The sequence below is a fragment of the Larus michahellis genome, unplaced genomic scaffold, assembly GCF_964199755.1.
Source record: "Larus michahellis unplaced genomic scaffold, bLarMic1.1 SCAFFOLD_54, whole genome shotgun sequence".
In the NCBI taxonomy this organism is placed as follows: domain Eukaryota; kingdom Metazoa; phylum Chordata; class Aves; order Charadriiformes; family Laridae; genus Larus; species Larus michahellis.
This window is the reverse complement of record NW_027435990.1, coordinates 137,162-159,129: the sequence shown is the minus strand read 5'-3', so window position 1 is coordinate 159,129 and position 21,968 is coordinate 137,162. Positions and strand designations below refer to the sequence as shown.

General features: G+C 71.0%; 3 protein-coding genes across 10 annotated transcripts; 1 reads left to right on the top strand and 2 right to left on the bottom strand.

Moving 5' to 3' along the window:
* Positions 1–202: 202 nt before the first annotated feature.
* On the bottom strand, positions 203–8,775 carry GRIPAP1 (GRIP1 associated protein 1). Its single transcript, XM_074571451.1, has 22 exons — positions 8,641–8,775; positions 8,485–8,551; positions 8,331–8,392; positions 8,209–8,235; positions 6,698–6,805; positions 6,199–6,347; positions 5,786–5,879; positions 5,358–5,393; positions 4,951–4,982; positions 4,804–4,850; positions 4,602–4,702; positions 4,085–4,177; positions 3,498–3,590; positions 3,327–3,380; positions 2,552–2,638; positions 1,971–2,027; positions 1,759–1,858; positions 1,224–1,333; positions 920–1,054; positions 705–798; positions 502–629; positions 203–415 (listed from the first exon to the last, which is right to left on the bottom strand). Exons 1-22 carry the CDS (start codon positions 8,680–8,682, stop codon positions 353–355), a joined length of 1,779 nt encoding a protein of 592 aa, XP_074427552.1. The 5' UTR covers positions 8,683–8,775; the 3' UTR covers positions 203–352.
* A 563-nt stretch (positions 8,776–9,338) lies between these two features.
* LOC141736828 (transcription factor E3-like) lies at positions 9,339–16,346 on the bottom strand. The gene is given in 12 exon segments (XM_074571435.1): positions 9,339–10,352; positions 10,772–10,919; positions 11,065–11,140; positions 11,231–11,287; positions 11,781–11,846; positions 11,849–11,879; positions 12,345–12,443; positions 12,975–13,160; positions 13,458–13,683; positions 13,767–13,949; positions 14,444–14,618; positions 16,233–16,346. Coding segments are annotated over 11 exon segments (1,542 nt in total). The 5' UTR covers positions 14,572–14,618; positions 16,233–16,346; the 3' UTR covers positions 9,339–10,010.
* Positions 14,892–21,685, top strand: CCDC120 (coiled-coil domain containing 120). Of its 8 annotated transcripts, none has more exons than XM_074571440.1 (10): positions 14,896–15,348; positions 15,813–15,986; positions 16,252–16,358; positions 16,756–16,863; positions 18,605–18,782; positions 19,179–19,220; positions 19,357–19,522; positions 19,684–19,767; positions 19,967–20,368; positions 21,246–21,462. In XM_074571440.1, exons 2-10 carry the CDS (start codon positions 15,935–15,937, stop codon positions 21,316–21,318), a joined length of 1,212 nt encoding a protein of 403 aa, XP_074427541.1. In that variant the 5' UTR covers positions 14,896–15,348; positions 15,813–15,934; the 3' UTR covers positions 21,319–21,462. The 8 variants fall into 8 exon arrangements, with proteins under 8 accessions (XP_074427542.1, XP_074427541.1, XP_074427544.1 ...); XM_074571438.1 differs by having other exon boundaries at positions 14,902–15,348; positions 15,894–15,986; positions 19,660–19,767; positions 21,246–21,461; XM_074571437.1 differs by having other exon boundaries at positions 14,902–15,348; positions 15,833–15,986; positions 19,660–19,767; positions 21,246–21,461.
* The last annotated feature ends 283 nt before the right edge of the window (positions 21,686–21,968 follow it).

Sequence of the window (21,968 nt, the reverse complement as noted above, 5' to 3'; positions counted from 1 at the left end):
CGAGCTCCGGCAGTGCGTTGCGTCGTGATGTCATCGCGTACACACACACCCCCGAAAAAGAACGAATGACGCAAGCTGCAGCGTTTCACATCGGGTTTATTAATGGGGGGGAGGGGGGGGGCGGGTGGGACAGAACGAACGGAGGGAGGCGCATGCAGGCACCCCCCCTTAAAGGGGCAACAGCCCCCCCTTAAAGGGGCAACGCCTTCCTGAGGGGTCCACCCCCCTCTTAAAGGGGCAACGTCCTTTTAAAGCAGCAACGCCCGCCGCCGGCCGGCCCGGGCCCGCGGGGGGAGGCGGGGCCTGCAGCGAGGGGCGGGGGGGGGACGGGACGGGACAGAGACCCCGCTGGTCACGGGGGGGCCGCCCGCTCCTTGCTGAGCCGTGCCAGCTCCTGCGACATCACCTCCAGGTCCTGGGGAGGGTTAAGAGAAAAGGGGTGGGGTCAGAGAGACCACGCCCTCCGGAGGCCACGCCCCTCTCCCCCCCGGCCACACCCACCTGCCCCAGGTGCAGGTTCTTGGTGAGCTGCTCCTCCAGCATGTTCTGCAGCTTCTTGTTCATCTCCCGCAGCCCCTCCTCACCCGGCCCCGCACCCCGCCGGGGGGGACCGGGGGGTCCCGCCGCCTCTGGGGGGGGGGGGGGAAAGTGAGGCGAGGGGGGGTTTGGGGGGGGGGGAGGGGGGCGGTGGATGTGGGGCTCACCCAGGCGGCTGTCGCGCACGAAGCTCTGGATGATGGCGCTCTTGCGGCACAGATCCTCCGCCATCGAGGCGCTGCTCACCTCCAGGTGACGCACCTCGGGAAGGATTTGTGGGGGGGGGGGACACACGACACAGCAGTGACCACCCCGGTCGTATCCCACCCCCGGCCCCTCCCAGGCCCACCCTTCCCCCCCCCCCCCTCACCCCCAAAAGTACCTTCTCCTCCAGCAGCCACCGCTCCTGCTGGCTCTGGGCCAGGCGCTGGAACAGCTCGGCCACCTCGGCGGGGGACAGGCCACCCCCGCCGGGGACCCCCCCGCCACTGCCCCCCCCGGGGCTGCCCGAGCCTGACTGTAGGGATGAAGGCGGTGTGGGGGGGGAGGGGGGAAGGCTGGGTCAGTGGGGCGGTGCTTACGAGGCCACACCAGCCCAACCCCCCCACTGGGGAGGGGCCAGAATGGCCACACCCTCTACTGGCCCCACCCACCACACCCACACCCCACCCCCCAGCCACACCCACCTTGGTGCTGCCAGGGGCGGAGCCGTCGCGGCCCAGGGACGAGAGGCTGCTGCTGTCGCCCCCGGGCCCCCGCCCGGGGGACCCCCCCTCCAGCCCCAGCTCCTCCAGCCCTGGGGGAGGGGACACACAATAAGGGGGATCCAGGCATCCGGGATGGCCCCCCCCCCCCCCCGGCTCTGGGGAGGGGGGAGAGGGGTGCCAGGCACCACTGGGGGGACGCAGGGGTCCAGGCACCCCCACTTTACCCCACTCCCCACAGAGAACTCTGCCACCCCCTCCCTGCGGACCCAGGCATCCGGGAGCGCCCCCCCCAGGAGACGCAAGCATTTGAGAGACACCCCCGCCCCCCACACACCCATTTTCTTCCCACCAGCAGCCCCACACACCCTAAAACCCCCCACCTGCAGACCCAGGACAGCCCCCCATGAGGGGACCTGGGTATTCAGGAGCCCCCCCCACACCCCCCAAGCGGACCCCGGTGACTGGAAGCCACCCCCCCCCCCGACCTCGCAGGGAACCCCGGCGTGCGGCTCACCGGTGCGGGCACGGCTGGGTGCCAGCAGCTCCTGCAGCCGCTCCTGCAGGCGATCGGCCCGGCGCCGCTCCAGCTGCAGCTGACGCTTCAGGTCCTTCAGCTGATGAGGGGGGAACAGTGCGGGGGGGGGGGGGGGGGGGGGGGTGTCAGGGCTCTCTACAGGACCCCGGCCCCTGAGATCCCCCCCCCAACACCCCCCCGGGGTCCCCCACCGCAGCGCTGCCCTTCTTCTCCAGGATGCGCTGCCCGTCCCGGACGTCCTTCAGCTCCTGGAGGGGGGGAAGGAAAAAGAGGGTATGGGGAGGTTCTGGGGGGTTTCAGAGGGGACTGGGGGGGGTCCCAAGGGGATTTGGGGGGGTCTCAGAGAGGACTTGTGGCTGCTGAGGGGAGTTTGGGGGATCACGATGGGGGATTTGGGGGGTCCCAGAGAAGACTTGTGGGTCTTGAGGGGAGTCTGGGGGGGTCCCAGGGGAATCAGAGAGAACCCAGGGGAATGAGGGGGGTCAGAGACAATTCGGGGAAGGGTCCCAGAGAAGTTTAGGGACCCTGGGAGGGGATCTGGGGGTCCCGGGGGGTACTTGGGCACCTCAGGGTCTCCAGTGGGGGGGGGGGGGGGGTCTGAGAGCACAGGGGAAACGGGGCTCCCAGCGAGATTTCTGGTGGTCCCTGAGAGCACTTGTGGGTGCCACGGAGGCTTCTGGGGGTCCCGGGGTGAGTGTGAGGGGGTCCCGGGGGGGCTGAGGGGGGCAAGACTTGGGGGGGGACAGGGCTGTGGGGGTGGATTTGGGGGTACCTGTCGCAGCGCCCGGCCCTCGGCCTCCTGCAGCTCCCGCTGCCGCTCAGCGTCCCCCAGTGCTGCCTGCAGCTCCCTGACGCGGCCCTGGGGACAGCGGGGGGGGGGGGAAGGTCACACCAGCGCCACCACCTATAGGGCTCTCTAGAGCCGCGGGGCAGACGGCGCGGGTCCCACGGCGTCCCAACCGCCCCCTACAGACTCTTTAAGGCCCGTGGGGTCCCTATAGCACCCCCGGGTCAATCCAACCCCTTACGGGATCCCGCAGCATCCCTGGGTCTCTATAAAGCCGTAAGGGCTCGATCTTATAGGATCCTATAGGACCTGGCACGCCCCACAACCCCTTTGGCATTTAAAGAATCGCTATAGAATATACCGAAAGTCCCTACAGCTCTTATAACATTCTAAGGCACCTATAGCTTCTATAGCGGCACGGAGAACCGTACAGGCTCCACCCAACCCCTCTACACCCCACAGCGCCCCGAGGACCCTATAGAGCCTCAGGAGTCCTTAGGACCTCCATAGCGCCCTACGGTTCCCTATACCTTCTATAGGGCCGCGAGAGACCTCAAAAACGCCACCTATAACCCCGCGTAGACCCATACGAATCCTGCAGCGCTCACAGCCCCCAGGCCCCCCCACAGCCCCCAGGGTTGCTACAGAGATCTCTACAGCCCCCCATAGCTCCGGGAGGGGGTGCCTATAGGCACCCTCCGTGGGGCTACGCCACGGGGAGGGGGGTGGGGGGGGGGATCCCCTATAGCCCCACGCTCACCTCCAGCTCAGCCCGGTGCTCCTCGGCGTGGGCACGGGCGGCCGCCACGTGCTCCTGCGGGGACAGAGCGGTGGGGACGGGGTGAGCAGAGGGGACCCCCACACCAGGACGGGGTGGGGGGGTCACAGGGGAGGGGAGGGGAGGGGAAGGGAAAGCGGGGGGTGGCCTGACCTGCGCCTGCCGCCGGCCCCGCTCGCTCTCCCCCCGAGCGGCCTCCGCCTCCGCCAGCTGCCGCCGCAGTCCGTCCCGCTCCCCCGCGCACGCCTGCGGGGGCACGCGCGACCCAGGGCACCTCGGGGACCCCAAACATCTCCACGAGACCCCCAGGCTCCCCCCGGAACGAGGCCCAGGGGCACCTCTGGGATGCCAAATCCCCTCACGAGACCCCCAAAACTTCCCAGGGATGGGGGTCGGGGCACATCTGGTACCTCCCGTTCCCCCAGGGGACCCTCCAGGACGCCCCAGGGCTGGGGTCAGGGCACCTCTCGGGCCCCAAATCCACCCGGGGACCCCCAAAACTCCCCAGGTATGACATCACGGCACCCCTGAATCTTCCCCGAAAAACACCCAAAATCCCCACGCAATAGCGTCAGCAGCATTTTGGGAAGCCCCAAAACCTCCCATGAACCCCCAAAAGCTCCCCTGGGACAAGGCGAGGGGCACAGTGGGGACCCCAAAGCACCCCCCAAGGACCCCAACCCCCTCGGTGACCACATGAGGACGCCCCCGGGGACCCCCAGCTTCCCCCCTAACCCTACCTGGAGCTGGGCGTCGAGGGCGTCGCGCTGCACCTGCGTCTCCTGCAGCTCCCGGGCCAGGGCCCCGCTCCGCTCCCGCAGCCCCCCCTCCACCTGCCGCCCCACACAGCACTCTATAGGGCCCTATAGGGTCCAGCAGCGCTGCCTGGGGCCACATGAGGCCGTATAAAACTATTCCAGGCCGCCCAAAGCCAGAAAAAAAACTCATCCTGCAGCCACCAACTGCCACGCGGGACTGTAAAGACCCTATAGATCCCCCGTGGGGCCGTAAGGGGCTGGATCTAACCCCCCCTCCACGCCATAGGGCGACCCTCCAGCACCCCACGGTGCTCCCCACGAGACCTGACACTCAGGGGTGACTCCCAAGAGCCCCCCAGTTCCCCCAGGGAGTGTGTCCCCCCCCGGGACCCCCACAATGCCACGGGGCACCCCTAGGACTCTACCAGCACCCCAAGGTGTCGTGTGTCGCCCCCCCCCCCCCCCGCCAGGAACCCCAAACGTTTTGGGGTGCCCCCACCTGGGCTGCAGCCTCCAGCTCCTGCTGCAGCCGCCGATTCTGGGCCTGGAGCTCCCGGAATTCCTCTTCCCGCCGGGCCTGGAGCTCCTCCGCCTCCGTCCCTGGGGTGCACGGGGTCAGGGGGGGGTGTCCGGGGGAGTCCCAGGTATCCGGGGGACACACACCAACCCCCCCTCCATGATCCCCCCAGGAGTGACCCACCGACTGTCCCTGAGCAGCGTCTCCTTCTCCGCCTGCAGCTGAAGGAAACTGGAACAAAAAAAAAAAACAATAAAGAAACAAAAAATAAGAAAAAAACCAAAAAAACCCAAACCCCCCCCACCAAACCCAGGCCCCCGCGACGTCTCACCTCTCCTGCTTCTTTTTCAGCTTTTCCGTCAGCTGGGGGGGGGCAACACACAGACAACAAAAATCACCATTGGGGAAGAAAGACACCCCCTCTCCCCCCCCCGCCGTTCCCCCCAGACCCCACTGAGAGACTCCCAGAACCCGCAAAGTAGCCCCCCCAAGCCCCTCCGAGACCCCAGAAATCCTCCCGGGATGCCCCTTGGACACCCCCAAATCCCTCTGGGACTCCCCCGAGCTCTTCGAGAGCCCCAAAGTCTCCGCAGACACCACTAAGGTCCCCCAGGAGCCACCCCCCCTCCCCCCCGAAATCCCTCTGGGACTCCAACCCTACCAAATTCCCTATGGATCGCCCGCCCCCAGACCCCCAAATCCTCCTCAGGGCCACCCGAAAGTGTCCCCCCACCTTACCTCGGCCACCTCTGCCTGCAGCCGGGCCACCTCCGCCTGCAAGAGACCCTGTGAGACCCCCAGAGACCGCCCCCCCCCCCCCCCCCCCCAAATTTAATCTACCCGTTTCAGAGCCTTCTGCGCCTTCGTGGGCTGCGCGCTCCCCCCAGCCGCTTCCACGTTTCAATTCCGCTTTTACTGTATTTTCCCCCAAAACTCTCCCCTATACAAACCCAACCCCCCCCCCCCCCCCCCCCCCGTCTCTCATATCGCCCCATAACCCTCTCGACCCCCTAGAGACCCCCAGGGTCTGTTTCCCCCCCTCAACATTCACATATTTCCCCCAAAACTGCCCCCCCCCACACTTCCAAACCTCCTTTAGCCCCCCCCCAGGTCCTCTACAGCCCCCCCAGCCCCCTATACACCCCATACACCCCCCCCCAACTGACCTGGGCAGTGGGTGCCGGGGGTTCCCCAGGGGGAACATCGCCTCCAGCCCCCTCCTCCGCCGGCTGCAGCTCCTGGGGGGGCTCCGGGGGGCTGCGAGAGCGGGAGTCAGACCCACAGCCCCCATAGGGCCCCCTAAACTCCCCCCCCAGCTCCACAGGGACTCACACGGCCCCCGCATCCGCCTGCCAGGCGCTCTACGCCCCACAGACGCCCCATATCCCCCCCACAGACAGCGATAACGCGCAAAAGGACACACACGCCCCCCTGGACACGCCCCCCCCCCCCGACCCCCCCAACCTCGGGGACCCCAAAACCACCCGGGAGGTACCCTAGAACACCCCCAAACCCCCCCAGCACTCCCAAACCCCCCAGAGATACCTGACAACCCCCCCAGCCAGGTGCCCCCTCACCATCTGTAGGGGCCGGGGGGGCCCCACTGTCACCAGTGGCCCCATCCTGGGGGGTGTCCGCGGACGACGGGAGGTCACGGGGGGGTCCTGGGGGCCCCCCCTGCCGCAGCCGCCGGTTCTCCTCCTCCAGTCCCTCGATCTGCGCACACAACTGGGACACACACACACACCCCCCCCCCGCCTCTAGGTCAGGCACCTATGGGACCCCCCCAGACCCCCAAGATCCCCCACAAGGAATTGGGGGGCCGCTGTAGGGACTCAGGGACTCTAAAACGACATCAAAAGCCCCCCCCCCGACCCTGAAAGTGACACCAGAGACCCCCAGGGAACCTCTGGGCCCTGCACCGGTGAGACAAACCCCCCCAGGACGACATAAGGAACACCCCAGGAACCCCTAAGGTAGCACTAGGAGGCTCAGAGTGACTTTAGGGACCCCCCCGGGGTGGCCTGGGGGACGTGGGGAGGGGGTGCTGGTGTCCCTGGGGGGGCTGGGACCCCCACCTTGGCCAGTTCCCGCAGGAGGGTGCTGTTCTGCAGGCGGAAATCGTCCTCTTGGCTCTGGAGCTTCCCCTGCAGCATCCGCGTCTCCCCCAGCAGCGCCTCCACCTCCTGGGAGTGGGGAGGGGGGAGGAGGGGGGGGCCACCACCGGTCCAGTGTCCGGGACCCCCAGAACTCCCCCAAGTCCCGCTGTAGAACCCCCAAATCACCCCCCACTGCACCCACAGCGACCCCCGGCACCTCCCAGCACCCACACGGACCCTATAGAGATGCCACGGAACTCACCCCCAGGGCCCCTCAAGACCTCCTGGGACCCTCCAGACCCCCTAGTCTCCCCATGCCCCCCCCCAGCAGCCCTGGAGACCCCCTAGGCCACCCCAGCACCCTCGCAGCCACCACGGGGACCCCGACAGCACTCACAGGGGGACATACCCCCCCCCAAGACCCCCCCCAGCGCCCCTAGAGAGCCTCCAGGATCCCCGAGCACATCCAAACATCCCCCCCCAGCATCCCAAGCGATTCTCTAGGGCCCCCCCCAGTACCTCCAGGACCCCCCCCCCCCCAACACCTACAGAGACCAGCCCCCAAGACCACCCCTCCCCCCAAGGCCCCCCAGACGCACAGAAATACCCTCCCCCTGCACGATCCCCCAGCACCCAGAGACACCCCCCAGGACCCACAGAGACCCCCCCTGGAGCCCCTCGGCACCCACAGATACCCCCCAAGACCCACAGAGACCCCCCGGAGCCCCTCAGCACCCACAGAAACACCACAGGACCCACAGAGACCCCCCCCGGAGCCCCTCAGCACCCAGAGACACCCCCCAGGACCCACAGAGACCCCCCCCCCCGGAGCCCCTCAGCACCCACAGAGACACCTCAGGACCCACAGAGACCCCCCCGAAACCCCCCAGCACCCACAGAGACACCCCAAGACCCACAGAGACTCCCCCGGAACCCCCCAGCACCCATAAATAACCCCCAAGACCCACAGAGACCCCCCCGGAGCCCCTCAGCACCCAGAGACACCCCCCAGGACCCACAGAGACCCCCCGGAGCCCCTCAGCACCCACAGATACCACACAGGACCCACAGAGACCCCCCGGAGCCCCTCAGCACCCACAGAAACACCACAGGACCCACAGAGACCCCCCCCGGAGCCCCTCAGCACCCACAGAAACACCACAGGACCCACAGAGACCCCCCCGGAGCCCCTCAGCACCCACAGAGACACCACAGGACCCACAGAGACCCCCCCAGCACCCATAAATACCCCCCAAGACCCACAGAGACCCCCCCGGAGCCCCTCAGCACCCAGAGACACCCCCCAGGACCCACAGAGACCCCCCCGGAACCCCCCAGCACCCACGAGACACCCCAAGACCCACAGAGACCCCCCCCGGAGCCCCTCAGCACCCACAGAGACACCCCAAGACCCACAGAGACCCCCCCCCGGAGCCCCTCAGCACCCACAGAGACACCCCAGGACACACAGAGACCCCCCCAGCACCCACCTGCGCTTTCTTACTCTTGCTGAGAGCCTACAACACAACGGGGGGGGGGGGGGGGGATGTCATGTCTGTCACAGCGGGGCCGGGGGGGGCCGGTCACAGCCCAGACCCGGGGACCCCCTCACCTTGTTGGCTTTGGTCAGGTCTTTGTCCAGCGCCTGCACCCGCTGCCGCAGCCCCGAGAGCTCTGGCGGGGGGACACGAACACGGGAGGTCAGGGAAGGGCCCCCCCCGCTCCCGGGCCCCCCCCCCGCCCCCAATCCCACCCCACCTCCGTACCGGCGCCGTTCTTCCGCAGCTCGTCCGAGAGGCGGTAGTTCTCCGTCCGCAGCTCCAGCAGCTGCGCCTGGGAGAGGAGGGGAGCGCGGTGAGCTCGGGGAGGGCGCAGGGGGAGGAGAGGCGGCCCCAGAGCCCCCGGCCCCGGGCCCGACCCACCTGCAGCCGCTGGAACTCCTCGGCCGACAGGGCCTGCGCCATCTTGGCGGCGCGGGAGGACCCCCGCGGGGCGGGGCCGGAAGTGGACTCTCTGGCCGGCCGGCGGGGAGAAGCGGAGACGCGGAAGTGATGTCACGCCGACACCATAGAGCTCGGGTCCGCCTCGGCGGCCAGAACGGCCCTGCTGGGGAACCATAGAGACAGTTCCGGCGCGGCGGGCGCCTGTGGTCGCTATAGGGCCCCTAGGGCACCATACAGCCCGCCCCCCCCCCCGCGTGCTATGGGGCTCCTGGGCTGTCCCCCAGCACTATAGATTCCATGGGGACCCCCCTCGTTCTATAGATGCCGTAGAGAGCCTTTGGGGACTATAGGTCCTATAGGAACACTTGGTCCTATAGGGACAACGGGGACCTCCCTGGTCCTATAGGAGCCATAGGCCCCCCCCCAGATTTTACAGGCCTCATAGCGACCCCCCCCAGCTCTCCAGGCCCCATACAGACTCCCCTCCCCCCTGGTTCTGTAGGATCCATAGGCCCCCCCCCCCAGATTTTACAGGCCCCATAGTGACCCCCCCAGCTCTATAGGTCCTCCTGGGTGCTACAGGGCCTATAGAGGTGCCATAAGCCTCCCGCCCCCCCGCAACCCCGGCTCCACAGGCCCCACCCCCAGCACTGGGTGGCTCCTCATTAACAAACGTTTATTTCCCATCTGGCGGTTTCCGTACAAAATTGGGGGATGGCGAGGAAAAAAGGGGGGGGGGGGGGGGGGGCGGCCCCTTTAAGTGGGGACCGGTGGGCGGGGCCTCTAAAAGAGGGCGGGGCGTTAGTGCAGTGGGTGGGCGGGGCCTGTGTGAGTGACAGCAGGGGAAGGGGCGGGGCTTCACACCTGAGGGCCCAGCCCCCAGGAGCCCCCTGATTGGAGGAGAGCGGGGAAGGGGTGGGGCCAGCCGGGGGGGGCGGGGCCTCTCCGAGGGGCGGGGCTTCCCTGAGGGGCGGGGCTTTCCCCTGGGGGCGGGGCTGGAGAAACACCTTAAAAGGGCCACACCCCAGCGGGCCCCACGCCAGCGCCTTAAAACGGCCACAGGGTGGGACCGCCTTAAAAGGGCCATGCCCAGACAAAGGCCCTAAAGGACGGGTCCACCCACCGGGCATCTTAAAAGGGCAACGCCGTGGGGGCACCCGAAAGGTCGGTGCCGCCTTTAAACGGGGCTCCCCCGTTTTAAGAGCCTTAAAACAGCGCCCTGTGGGGCCCACCTGAAACAGCCACGGGGGGGTGTTGGGGTGGGGGGGCCTCAAGGGGGCCATGCGGTGGGAGGGGGTCCTTAAAAGGGCCATGCCCCGGGGTCCTTAAAGGGGCAGCGCGGGCGGCGCTCAGGAGTCGTCCTCCATGCTGAGGCTGCTGCGGGGGCTGGAGGCGCGGGAGGGCCCCGGGGAGGCCAGGAGGGCGCCGGGGGGGCCGAGGGGCGACAGTCCCCCGCCCTCGTCCATCAGGATGTCATCCAGGCTCCCCTCGGCGCCCCCCAGGCCCAGGGGCAGGCCCAGCCCCGGGGGCAGGTCGTCGGCCAGCGCCAGGTCCAGGAGGCACTGGGGAGTGGGGGGGCCCCCCGGGGGGAAGGGGGGGCCGCCGGGGGCCTCCTCGCACCCCACCTCGGCCGCTGGCGCCGCCGGAGGGCTCAGGGGGAGCCCGTGCAGCTGCGCCTGCAGCTCCAGCTCCTGGGGGGGACGGGGGGGGTCAGTGAGCCGGGGGCCCCGATACACGCCCCCAGCCCCATAGATCCCTCCCAGACCCCAGCTCAGCCCAACCAGCCTCACAATAACGTCCCCCCCCACCCCCATTCCCCTGATTCTGCTCCCCCTGACCCCACGGGCACCCCCCTCCAGGTGACTGACCGCCCCGTAGCCCCCCCGTAGCCCCCCACTTCTACCCATCACGGCCTAATAAACCCCCTGAAACCCCCCGCCTGCCCCTCTCTGACCCCGTAGTCCCCCTTCCCAGCCCCACAGAGCCTCGCAACCCCTCTCCAGCCCCGCAGACGCCCAATTCCGCCCTTCCCAGCCCCATAAACCACCTCCCCATCCCCATAGCTCCCCCCCAGCTCCACCCCCCCACCCCCCCCCATCCATCCCCGGACCTGGACGCGGAGCTGGAGGCTGCGGTTCGCCTGCTCCAGGCGCTGCTGGTGCAGCTCGAGCTCGCGGGAGCGCTGCGTCTCCTTCTGCAGCTTGCGGATATAATCCACCGAGGCCTTCAGGATGGTGCCCTTGTTCCAGCGCATCTCCCTGCCGGCATCGGGACGCCTGGGTCCCGCTGGCGACCGCCACGGGGAACCCCCGGATGCCGGGGTCCCTCCCAGGCTCCGCCGTGGGGTCCCCAGCGCCCACCCCGGGTGCCGGGGTCCCTCGGGGAAGGGGGTGCCCCACTCACGGGTCGTTGGATTTGGGAATTAGGGTCCCCAGTTCCTTGATGCGGTCATTGATGTTGAACCGTCGGCGCCGCTCGACTGCGCGGGCAGGGGGAACACGTCAGCCCCACGGCGGACGCCCTGGGCCTCCAGCCCCCTCCAGCCCCCCCTTTTCGCCCCCCAGCTCACTCAGGTTGTGGTTGTCCTTCTTCTGTCGCTCTTTCAGCAGCGCTTTCGCCTCCGTTTCTGGAGAGAGAAACAGTCACCAAGCCCCCAAGGCAAGACCCCAACCTTTCCCCGCCCCACAGGGACCCTCTTGAGCCTCCCTGCCCCATAGGGACTCCCCGGGAACCCTCCCCGAACCCTTTCTGCCCCGCAGCCCTCCCCCCAGCCCCATAGCGACACCCAGGACCCTTCCAGAACCCACAGAGACACCTGGGACCCTCCAGGGACACCTGCTCGCCATATTGAGCCCCCCAAATCCCTTCCAACCACATAAAGGCCTCCCCACGGACCCTCCCCCTCACCCCACGAGACCCCCCGGGGCCTTCTCTGGCCCAATAGGGACCCTCCAAGGACCCCCCACCCCCCACAGGACCCCCCTGGGACCTTCTCTGGCCCAATAAGGACCCCTCAAGGACCCCCCCCACCCCCCGTAAGACCCCCCGGGCCCCTCCACGGCCCCACAGGGACACACCCAGGCCCTCCCAGCCCCCCAGGGACCCCCCCCAATTCCTACCCGAGAGCTCAGCCTTGACGCGGGGCAGCTCGGCGGGGCAGGAGCTGCTGCCCCCCTGGGGGGGCTGAACACCTCCAGGAGGGGCCCAGCGGCGGGGAGCTGCCGGTGGGGGTGGGGTCAGCGTGAGCAGACCACACCCACCCAGCCCTGGCCACACCCACCCCACCCAAACCACGCCCAAACCCCCTGTGGGTCCAGCTCCCCCCCCCACCCAGCATGGCGGGGTGGGGGGGGGGGAGGCCTCGCCCCCAGGCACTTAGGCCACGCCCCAATGCTTGGCCACGCCCACTCACGCCTAAAGCTACGCCCCGGTGTTGGCCACACCCCCTTGAGCGGGCCCCGCCCTCCCGTGACCAAACTGGGGGGCAGACCACGCCCACTCCCCCCGGCTCCACCCCCCCCGGGCTGCCCCTGCCCTTATATGGCAACAGGCGCCAAGCAGCCCATTTCCTTATATGGGGTGGAGGCCACGCCCCCTCCGGCTCCAGTGGGCGGGACTCTGCAAGAGACCCACCCACCCCCCCACCCCCCCCGCCCCGCCAAGCCCTTAAAGGGGCAGCGCACCGTGTTCGGGAGCTGGAGCCCCCCCTCGGCCGGACCGAAGCTGAGCATCTCGTCGTAGCTGGATTCCAGGCTGATGATCTCATCGATGACATCATCGATCTGCGGCCGGGGGGGGTGGGGTGGGTGGGGGTGGTGTAGAAAACCAGAAATACCCATCCCGGCACTGCGTCGCTCCCCGCCGCCCCCCCCGCCCCCGGCGCCGGGCGTCTCTGTGTGACATCACAGCGTTGCATCATCCCTCCCTGCGCTGCAGCCCAGCCCCTGGGGGTGACGTCACACCACTCTCACGTTGCGTCACAGCCCCCCGCCCCGTGACGTCGCAGCCCCCCCCTCCCCATACGATGCCACAGCCCCTCCACGTGACATCGCAGCCCCCGCGTGACATCACAGCCCCTGCTCGTGACGTCACAGCCCCTGCTCGTGACATTGTAACCCCCCCCTCATGACACCACAGGCTCCCTGTGACATCATAGCCCGCCCGGTGCGACGTCACAGCCCCTCAGCGTGACATCACAGCCTCCCTGTGACATCACAGCCGCACCGTGTGACGCCGCAGCCCCCCCATGTGACGTCACAGCCTCTCCACGTCATTGCAGCCCCCCCTGCTGGGGGCACCCCCCCATAACTCACCTCCTTCTCGGAGCCGGGGCCGATGTGGAGGAGGGCGAGGGGGCTGTGGGGGGCTGGGGGGGCCGGGGGGGGCCCCGGGGGGCTGGGGGGGCCCCGGCCCAGGGCGGAGGTGAGGTACTGCCGGACCTGCTGCCGCTGCGCCGCCCGCAGGTGGTAGCGCGTGGGGTTCTCCAGGTGGGTCTGCACCTGGGGGGGGGGCGAACGGGGGCGGGCGTCAGGGCTCGGGGGGGCCCAGCATCCCCCTTCCCCGAGCTCCAGAGCCCCCCCCCCGATTCCCAGCGTGCTGCCCCCACACCCCCCTGCCCTGGGACCCCCATATCCCCCCGTCCCAGAGCCCCCCCCCCCATGCCTTCCACGCCCCCCCCCATCTCCCCCAATTGGGGTCCCCCGTTGCCCGGCGCACACTGGCCCCCCCCCCCAGGCCCTCCACCACCCCATAACGCCCCCCACCCCCCCACACCCCACTTTTCCACGGGGCCTCACCTTGAGCACCTCGGGGGGCACATGGGGGGGCGCCCGGGGCGGGGGGGCACCGACAGCGATGGCGGGCGACGGGCCGGGGGCCGGTGGGGGTCCCGGGGGGCCCCTCCTTTCCCTCTGCTCCTGCTCCTGCGCCTGCGCCCGCATCAGCTGCTGCCGCAGCAGCACCCGGGAGGAGGGGGGGGCGGCGGGGGGGGCCGCCATGGCCGCCGGGGGGGGCGGCCCCGTGCTGCGGAGGAAGGGGTTAATGGCAGCAGGGGGGCTGAGGGGCTGGGGGGGAGCGCTTTGGCGGGGGGGGGGGGTCGCAGGTACCTGTGGGGCAGGGGCTGGCTCTTCAGGGAGTAGAAGGCGCCGGGGGTGTCCGCGGGGGTCCCGGGGGCGTCTCCGGGGGGGTCCGCGGGGGGGTCACTGGGGGTGTCCCCGGGGGTCCCCCCGCCGGGGGGCTCCCACTCGATGTCGGCCACGATCCCCGACTCGGGCAGCACCGAGCTCAGGCTGCCCCAGCGGAGGGGAGGGGGGGGAGGGGGGGGTCAGCTCTCACCGGCCCCACAGCCCCCCCCCAGCCCCCCGCCTGTCCCACAGCCCCCCCCACAGCCCCCCCCCAGTCCCCCAGGCCTCCCCACATCTCCCCGCCAGCCCCCCAGCCCCCCCAGATCCCTCCAACCCGCCCCCCAGCCCCCCCGAGTTCCCCCCCACGGCTCCCCCTGGGACCCCTCCCACGTCTCCCGCAGCCCCCCAGTCCTTCCCGGATCCCCCCAGACCCATCGACCCCTTCGGGACCACCCAAAATCCCTCCCACCCCCCCCACAAACCCCCCCAGATCCCTCCTGGAGCCCCCCGGATGACCCCCAACCCCCTCAATCTCCCCTATTCCCCGCCCCCCCGGCAACCCCTCCATCCCCCTCTCCCCCCACCCCCAACCCCCAGCCCTCCTGACCCCCCCAGCCCGCCGTGGGGCACCCCCAGGGCTATGGGACCCCCCCCCTCACCTGAGCAGCCGGAGGGTTTCAGGGGTGCTGGGCCCCTCCAGCAGGACGTACACCGTGGGGCGGCCGGGGGGCGGCGCTGGGGGGGGGCCGGGGGGCGCGGGGGCCCCCTCGGCCGCCCCACGGGACATCGCCGCCCCCCACGCCCCACGGCGCCGCTCAGGGGCTCCCTATGGGGCTGGGGGGGGGCGGGGGGGGCGACCGTGGGGCTCAGGGAGCTGCTATGGGGCCGGGGGGGGCCCTACGGGGCTGGGGGTCGGGGGGGATATGGGGCAGGGGGGGGCTGCGAATTGCGGTGGGTCTGGGGCTCCCCGAGGCCTCGCGAGGGCTGTGGGGCTGGGGGCCGCCGTGGGGCGGCGGGATGGGGGGGGGGCCTGGGTGTCACTCCAGAGGCCGAGGGGTGTCGGGGGGGTTCCCTATGGGTCCGGGGGGGGGGTCCTGGTGCCCTGCTCGGGGGGGGTCTCTTAGGGAGGAAGCGCCGGACGATGGGGGGAGGGGGAGCTGGCAGGAAGTGACATCACAGGGTGTGTGTTGGGGGGGGGGGGGAAAGCAGGGGGGACCCCGACACCCGCCCGGACGCCTGGGTCCCCGGGAAGGCCCCGCGCTCCCCCGCCCGGCCGTGCCTGGGTCCCTTTTTTTTTGGGGGGGGGGGGTGCGAGACCCTCCCTGCGCCCGGACGCCTGGGTGTCCCCCCCGCCGGGGGTCAGCGGGGCGGGGGGCGGGGGGGGGGTGTTGGTTGGGTGGGGGGAGAGGGGCTGCCCGGACGCCTGGGTCCCCCGGGGAGGGAGGTTGTGGGGCTGAACCCCCCCCCCCCCCCCCCCCACACACACCCCCCGAAACGCCTGGGTCGCACCCAGCCGAGTGGGTGGCGGGAGCCCCCCCGCGGCCACGACACCCCCTGGGTTAAGGTAAGGGGCGGATGGTGGGGGGGGGGGGGGCTGCGCCGGGGCATTGTGGGAAACAGGGGGTTGGAAGGGGGGGGGAGGGGAGGGGCTGGACCCCCCAGGTGGGACCCAGGTGTCCGAGCCCTTCTCACCACCACCCCACCCCCCCCCAACCGTGGGGCCCGTGGGGGCTGAGCGGCACCCGGCCGCCTGGGCCCCCTTTTTTTTTTTGGGTGGGAGGGGGAAAATCCCCGGACACCTGGGTGCCACAGGGAGGGGGGGGGGGACCCCCAGACGCCTGGGTCCCTTTGGGGTTGGGGGGTGTGGGGGGGTTGGGGGGGGGGGGTGGAGGGGAGGCCCCGGGTGGCCGGGGGAGGGGCCGGGGAGGCGGAAGCGGGAGGAAAAGCTGGGAAGTGGGTCCGGGTTGGGGGGGGGGGGGGGGGGGGGAAGGGATCGACCTGACCCCTGACCCCTGACCGGACGCCCAGGTCCCCCCCCGGTGTCTCAGGGGTGTGGGGGGTCACCGGACGCCTGGGTGCCCCCCGCCGGACACCCCCGTCTCCCCGCAGCGCTGGGGGCCGATGGGTGCCGACCCCGCGGCGGCCCGGAGATGGAGCTGAGGGGCCACATCATCCCCCCGGCCCCCACCTACAGCCCTGCAGGTACGGCGACCCTTGACCTCTGACCCCCTGACCCCCCCCCCCACACCCCCCCCCCCTCCGCCGCAGCCCCCCGGTGCCCTCTGACCCCACGGTGTCCCCTTCTCCCCCCACCCCCACCCCCCGCCGTGACCCTCGTTTCTGTCCCCCTGACCCCTGGTGACCCCTGACCCCCGCCCCCCGGTGCTTCCGCCCTCCGAGCCCCCCAACCTCTGCCCCCCCCCCCCCCGCTGACCCCTGACCCCTGACCTCTGCCCCCTGCCCCCAGGGGCGCCGGCGGGGCGGCTGCAGGAGCTGCGGGAGCGGCAGCGGGGGCTGCGCCAGGCCCTGGGCCTGCGCCTGCGGGAGCTGCGCCGCCTCTGCCTGCAGGAGGCCGTGAGTCACCCCTGACCCCTGACCTCTGACCCCTCCTCACCCCCTACACCCCCCCCCCACACCCACCACCCCCCCCCCCCCCAGGGTCCCGTGTCCTGCCCCCCCCCCTCCCCCTCCCGGCCACCCTGACTCACCCCCGACCCCCAGGGTTTCCCCCCCCACCCCAGGACCCCACACAGCCCTCTGGGACCCCCATAGACACCCCACAGAACCGCCACAGCCCCCCCACCCCATAGCCCTGCCCCGCCCCACCATGGCCCCCCTCATCCCCCCCCCCCCCCCATAGCCCCCCCCCCCCCGCAGCCCTCCCCTTGCCAAAGCCCTCCCCTCCCCTCCTGGAGGCACCCCCCCGCCCCCCCAGCCCCCCATCGCCCCCCCCCCCCCTCGCTGTGCGCAGGAGCTGACGGGGAAGCTGCCCCCCGAGTACCCCCTGGAGCCCGGCGAGAGGCCCCAGCCCCCCCCGCGCCGCCGGGCCGGGGGACCCCCCCGGGGACCCCTCCCTGAGGTAGGCAGGGGAGAATGGGGGGGGCGGAAAGGGGGAGAGGGAGAATGAGGGTCAGGGGGGGTGGGGGGTGCCCCGAAATGTCTTCCCCTCCCGTCCAGGGTCCCTGCCACAATCCCGCATCTCACTTGGGTCCCGTGACCCCCCTGTATGTCCACCAGCGGCCCCCGTACCCCAATGGCGGCCCCCGTACCCCTAATGGCGGCCCCCACATCCCTATGGCGGCCCCCGTACCCTCTGTGTCCCACGGCGGCCCCCGTACCTCCACTGACCCCTCGCGGCCCCCGTACCCCAATGGCGGCCCCCGTATCCCCAATGGCGGCCCCCACATCCCTATGGCGGCCCCCGTAACCTGTGTGTCCCACGGCGGCCCCCGTACCCCCACTGACCCCTCGCGGCCCCCGCACCCCTAATGGCGGCCCCCGTACCCCTATGGCGGCCCCTGTACCCTTTATGTCCCACGGCGGCCCCCGTACCTCCACTGACCCCTCGCGGCCCCCGTACCCCAATGGCGGCCCCCGTATCCTCAATGGCGGCCCCCACATCCCTATGGCGGCCCCCGTAACCTGTCTGTCCCACGGCGGCCCCCGTACCCCCACTGACCCCTCGCGGCCCCCGTACCCCTAATGGCGGCCCCCGTACCCCTATGGCGGCCCCTGTATCTTTTATGTCCCACGGCGGCCCCCGTAGCCTCACTGACCCCTCGCGGCCCCCGTACTGCAATGGCGGCCCCCGTATCCCCAATGGCGGCCCCCACATCCCTATGGCGGTCCCCGTAACCTGTGTGTCCCACGGCGGCCCCCGTATCCTCACTGACCCCTCGCGGCCCCCGTACCCCTAATGGCGGCCCCCGTATCCCCAATGGCGGCCCCCGTACCCCTAATGGCGGCCCCCACATCCCTATGGCGGCCCCCGTACCCTCTGTGTCCCACGGCGGCCCCTGTACCTCCACTGACTCCTCGCGGCCCCCGTACCCCAATGGCGGCCCCCGTATCCCCAATGGCGGCCCCCACATCCCTATGGCGGCCCCCGTAACCTGTGTGTCCCACGGCGGCCCCCGTACCCCCACTGACCCCTCGCGGCCCCCGTACCCCTATGGCGGTCCCTGTACCCTTTATGTCCCACGGCGGCCCCCGTACCTCCACTGACCCCTCGCGGCCCCCGTACCCCAATGGCGGCCCCCGTATCCTCAATGGCGGCCCCCACATCCCTATGGCGGCCCCCGTAACCTGTCTGTCCCACGGCGGCCCCCGTACCCCCACTGACCCCTCGCGGCCCCCGTACCCCTAATGGCGGCCCCCGTACCCCTATGGCGGCCCCTGTACCCTTTATGTCCCACGGCGGCCCCCGTAGCCTCACTGACCCCTCGCGGCCCCCGTACTGCAATGGCGGCCCCCGTATCCCCAATGGCGGCCCCCACATCCCTATGGCGGTCCCCGTAACCTGTGTGTCCCACGGCGGCCCCCGTACCCTCACTGACCCCTCGCGGCCCCCGTACCCCCAATGGCGGCCCCCGTACCCCTAATGGCGGCCCCCGTACCCCCAATGGCGGCCCCCACATCCCTATGGCGGCCCCCGTAACCTGTGTGTCCCACGGCGGCCCCCGTACCCCCACTGACCCCTCGCGGCCCCCGTACCCCAATGGCGGCCCCCGTACCCCCAATGGCGGCCCCCACCCCCGGCCTGTCTTTCGCCGTACGGCGGCCCGTCCCGGCCCCGCCGTGCCCGGTCCCGGCTCCCGCAGGCGGCGCGGGCGGCCCGGCGGGAGGTGGCGGTGCAGCTGCAGGTGGTGGAGGCCGCTCGGCGCTTGGCGGCCGCCCCGGGACTACCTCCGGAGCAGCGGCGGCGCCGGCAGCGCCTGCAGGCCGAGGCGGCCCAGCGGCTCCGGCAGCTCCGCGCCCAGCTCGGCGCGGCCGCCCACGGTGAGCACCGCGGGGCAGGGGGGGGGGGGGGACACACACGACACGGGAGATCCCCGCAGCACCGGGCAGTGGAGCCGGGGGGTCCCCGGAGCCCAGCGGGGAGGGGGATACGGGGTCCCCAGAGCACCTGGGAGAGAGTCAAGGGGACCGGGGGGTCTTTAGTGCTGGGGGGCGGAAAACTGGGGGTCCCCAGAGTACTGGGGAGGGGGGCACAGAGTCACCGTAGCGCTGGGGGGGGACACGGGGGGGTGTCACATGGGGGGCGACGGAGTGTCCCCAGGGCACCGGGAAGGGGTGGGCCTGTCCTGGGGCGGGGGGCTGCACGGGGGGGGTCCTGGGCGGGGGGGGGGGGGGGGGGCAGCACTAACCCCCCTCGCCTGGCTTCGACTCCCCCAGATGAAAACGGGTCCCTCTGCGACCTCCCGGCGCTGGAGAACGGTGAGTGCCAGGTGCCTGGGCCCCCCCGGTGCGGTGGGGGGGGGACACCCGGATGCCTGGGACACCCCCACCCCCCCCCCACCCCGACCCCGGGGTCTCCCCGGACGCCTGGGTCCTACCCCGTACCCTCTCGCAGGGGCCCTGCCGGGGCTTCCCCCCCCCGCCAAACCCCCCCCAGGCGGAACCAGCCGCCCTTCGCCCCCCCGGGCCGCATCCGACAGCCCCGACCGTCGCCCTCCCTGGGCCCCCGACCCCGCCGTGGGGGGAGCCGGCCGCCGCAGCTCCCTCGCCAGCCCAGCCAGGTGAGCGTGTGTCCCCCTTTCCCCATCCCCCCAAAATCTTACACCCTCCCCCCCACCCCAAACGCCCTTGAGGGGGGTCCACGCCCTGCCCCACCCCCCCCCCCCCAACCTTGACAGGGTGCCGTGGCCCCCCCCAGCCCGGTGCGGACCCTGCCCCGCAGCGCTTCCAGCTTCGAAGGTCGCAGCGTCCCGGCCACCCCCGTCCTGGCCCGTAGCCCCTGTGCCCGCGGGCCCCCCCTCTGCCGGTGAGCCTTTGGGGGGGGCTGGGAGGGGCAAAGGGGGGGGGGACACAGTCATTGGTCCTGAGAGCAATTTGGGGGGGGGGCATGGGGCAATCGCAGGGTGTGGGGAGCGGGGGGGAAGGGGGGTGTGTGTGCAGGGGGCTTTGGGGGGACCCTCTCACCCCCTATGTTGTGTGTGTCCCCCCCCCCAAATTTTCCCCAGCCCTGAGGCGCCGGGGTTGCCCCCCCGGCCTTGGTCAGGCAGCCAGGACTCACAGCTGGGGGGGCCCCCGGCGCCCGGTCCCCCCCCGCCGGCCCCCCGCACCCGCCGCAGCAACAGCTCGGAGGCTTTGATCGACTGGGGGGGCCCCCCCGAAAACAACCCCCTCCCCGAGGCCGCCAGGGGCCGGGGGGGCCCCCCCTCCGCCGAGCAGCGTCGCAGCCAGAAATGGCTGGCGCTGGAGGGGCTGCGGGACTGGTACCTGCGGCACACGGGGGCCCCCCCGGCCGCCCCCCCCCGCCTGCCGCCGCCGCCCCCCGGCCCGGCCTGGGCTCCCCCCCCCCGACGCCGTGACCCCCCCGGCCTGCCCCACTCGCTCAGCTACGCCGGGGCCCTGGCGCCCAGGTATGGGGCGCCCCGGGGGTACCGCGCGCCCCTCTTTTAGTGGGGGGGGGAGAGGGGCATTGGGGGTGAGCCCCCCCTTCCCCATCCCGGGAGGCTGAAATCCCTGGTTTGGGGACATCCCCCCCCCCCCGCCCCCATCCTTTGGGGACCCCCCCGCCCCCGTCCTTTGGGGTCCACCGTATCTCCCTTGTTGGGGAGTCTGAATGTCCCCCCCTTTCAGGGCCCCCCCCATCTATTGGGTAAGCCCCCTTATCTACTGGAGACCCCCCCCCATCCATTGGGGACCCCCAAACATCACCAGCTCGAGGACAAGGGGGGGGGCCCCCCATCCGGGGACATCGCTAGATCCACATTTGCCACCCCCCCCCCCGGTCCTTCAGGTCCCCCCCCCCCAAAATGTGCCCCCTTTGGCCCCCCCCAAACCTCCCCCTTCAGCCCCCCTCCCCCACACGGGGGAACCCCCAAGTGCCCACATTTGGGGTCTCCCGGGGGGGGGGGGAGGGGCCTCTCCCCAATTTCCCTCCCAACCCTCATTTTGGGGCTCCCCCCCCCCCGGCGTCCCTGTCCTCGGCCTCTCTGCTGTCCTCCCCCTCTTTATTTTCTTTTTTGGTTTCTTTTCTTAATTATTCGGGGGGGGGGGACACACACGACACCCCCATCCCCAGGGCTCGGGGGGGGCGGGGGGGGGGCCAGCAGGGGACCCAGGCGTCCGGGCGGAGGGTGCGGGGCTGTGTTGTGGGGGGGGGGCTAATGGCTTTTTCTCTTCTTTCTCTTTTTCCCTTTTTTTTTTACATTTCTTTTTTCTTTTTCGTTCTGTTCCGTTTTCTCTTTGTTTCCCTTTTTATGACCTTTTATTTCACTGCCCCCCCACACCCAGGGCCTCGGGGGACCCCCCCGCAGCCGCTCCCCCTCCCACCACGGACATGCAGCCCCCCGGCACCCTGGTGTGACCCCCCCCCCAAACCACCGGGTCCATCCCCCCCCCCCCCCCCGCCCCAAATCCCCCCGTGCTCCCCCCAGCCCCCCCCATGTGTGTGTGTGTGTGGGGAGGGGTCCCCAGATTTGGGTGGAGGACCCCCCAATTTAGGGGGAGCCCCAAACCTGGGCCCCCCCCCGGCGGCTCCTGGTGAGTGGCCGGTTTGGGGGGGCCCCCGTCACGTGTCCCCCCCCCCCTCGGGAGCGAGGATCTGGCGGGTGGGGGGGCACAGCTGGGTTCAATACAGGGACCTGCTGCCACCGCCTCGCCTGGCTCTTTCTTGGGGGGAAACGCCGCCGGTTTGGGGCTCCTCGCCGCCCATGTAGCTGCCGTACGGCCCTGCGGGGGGGGTCCGTACGTATTCCATACATCCCGGGGGGCTGTATGGCCTGGGGGAGGGGAGAAAGGGCCCCTACGGATTCCTCGGGGGGAGGGGGGGGGGGGGCTCTGCGTGATACCCGTACGTTTTTAGGAGCCGCCTGTGTGGTATTTGTACGGTCCCTGGGGATCTGTATGGGCTCTATATGTTGCTGGGGGGGTTCTGTAGGGCCCTGGGGAAGCCTTTGTGCTCCTCGGGGAGGGCCATCCAGCCCTGGGGGGTGGGTGTGTGTCTCCTGGGAGGGG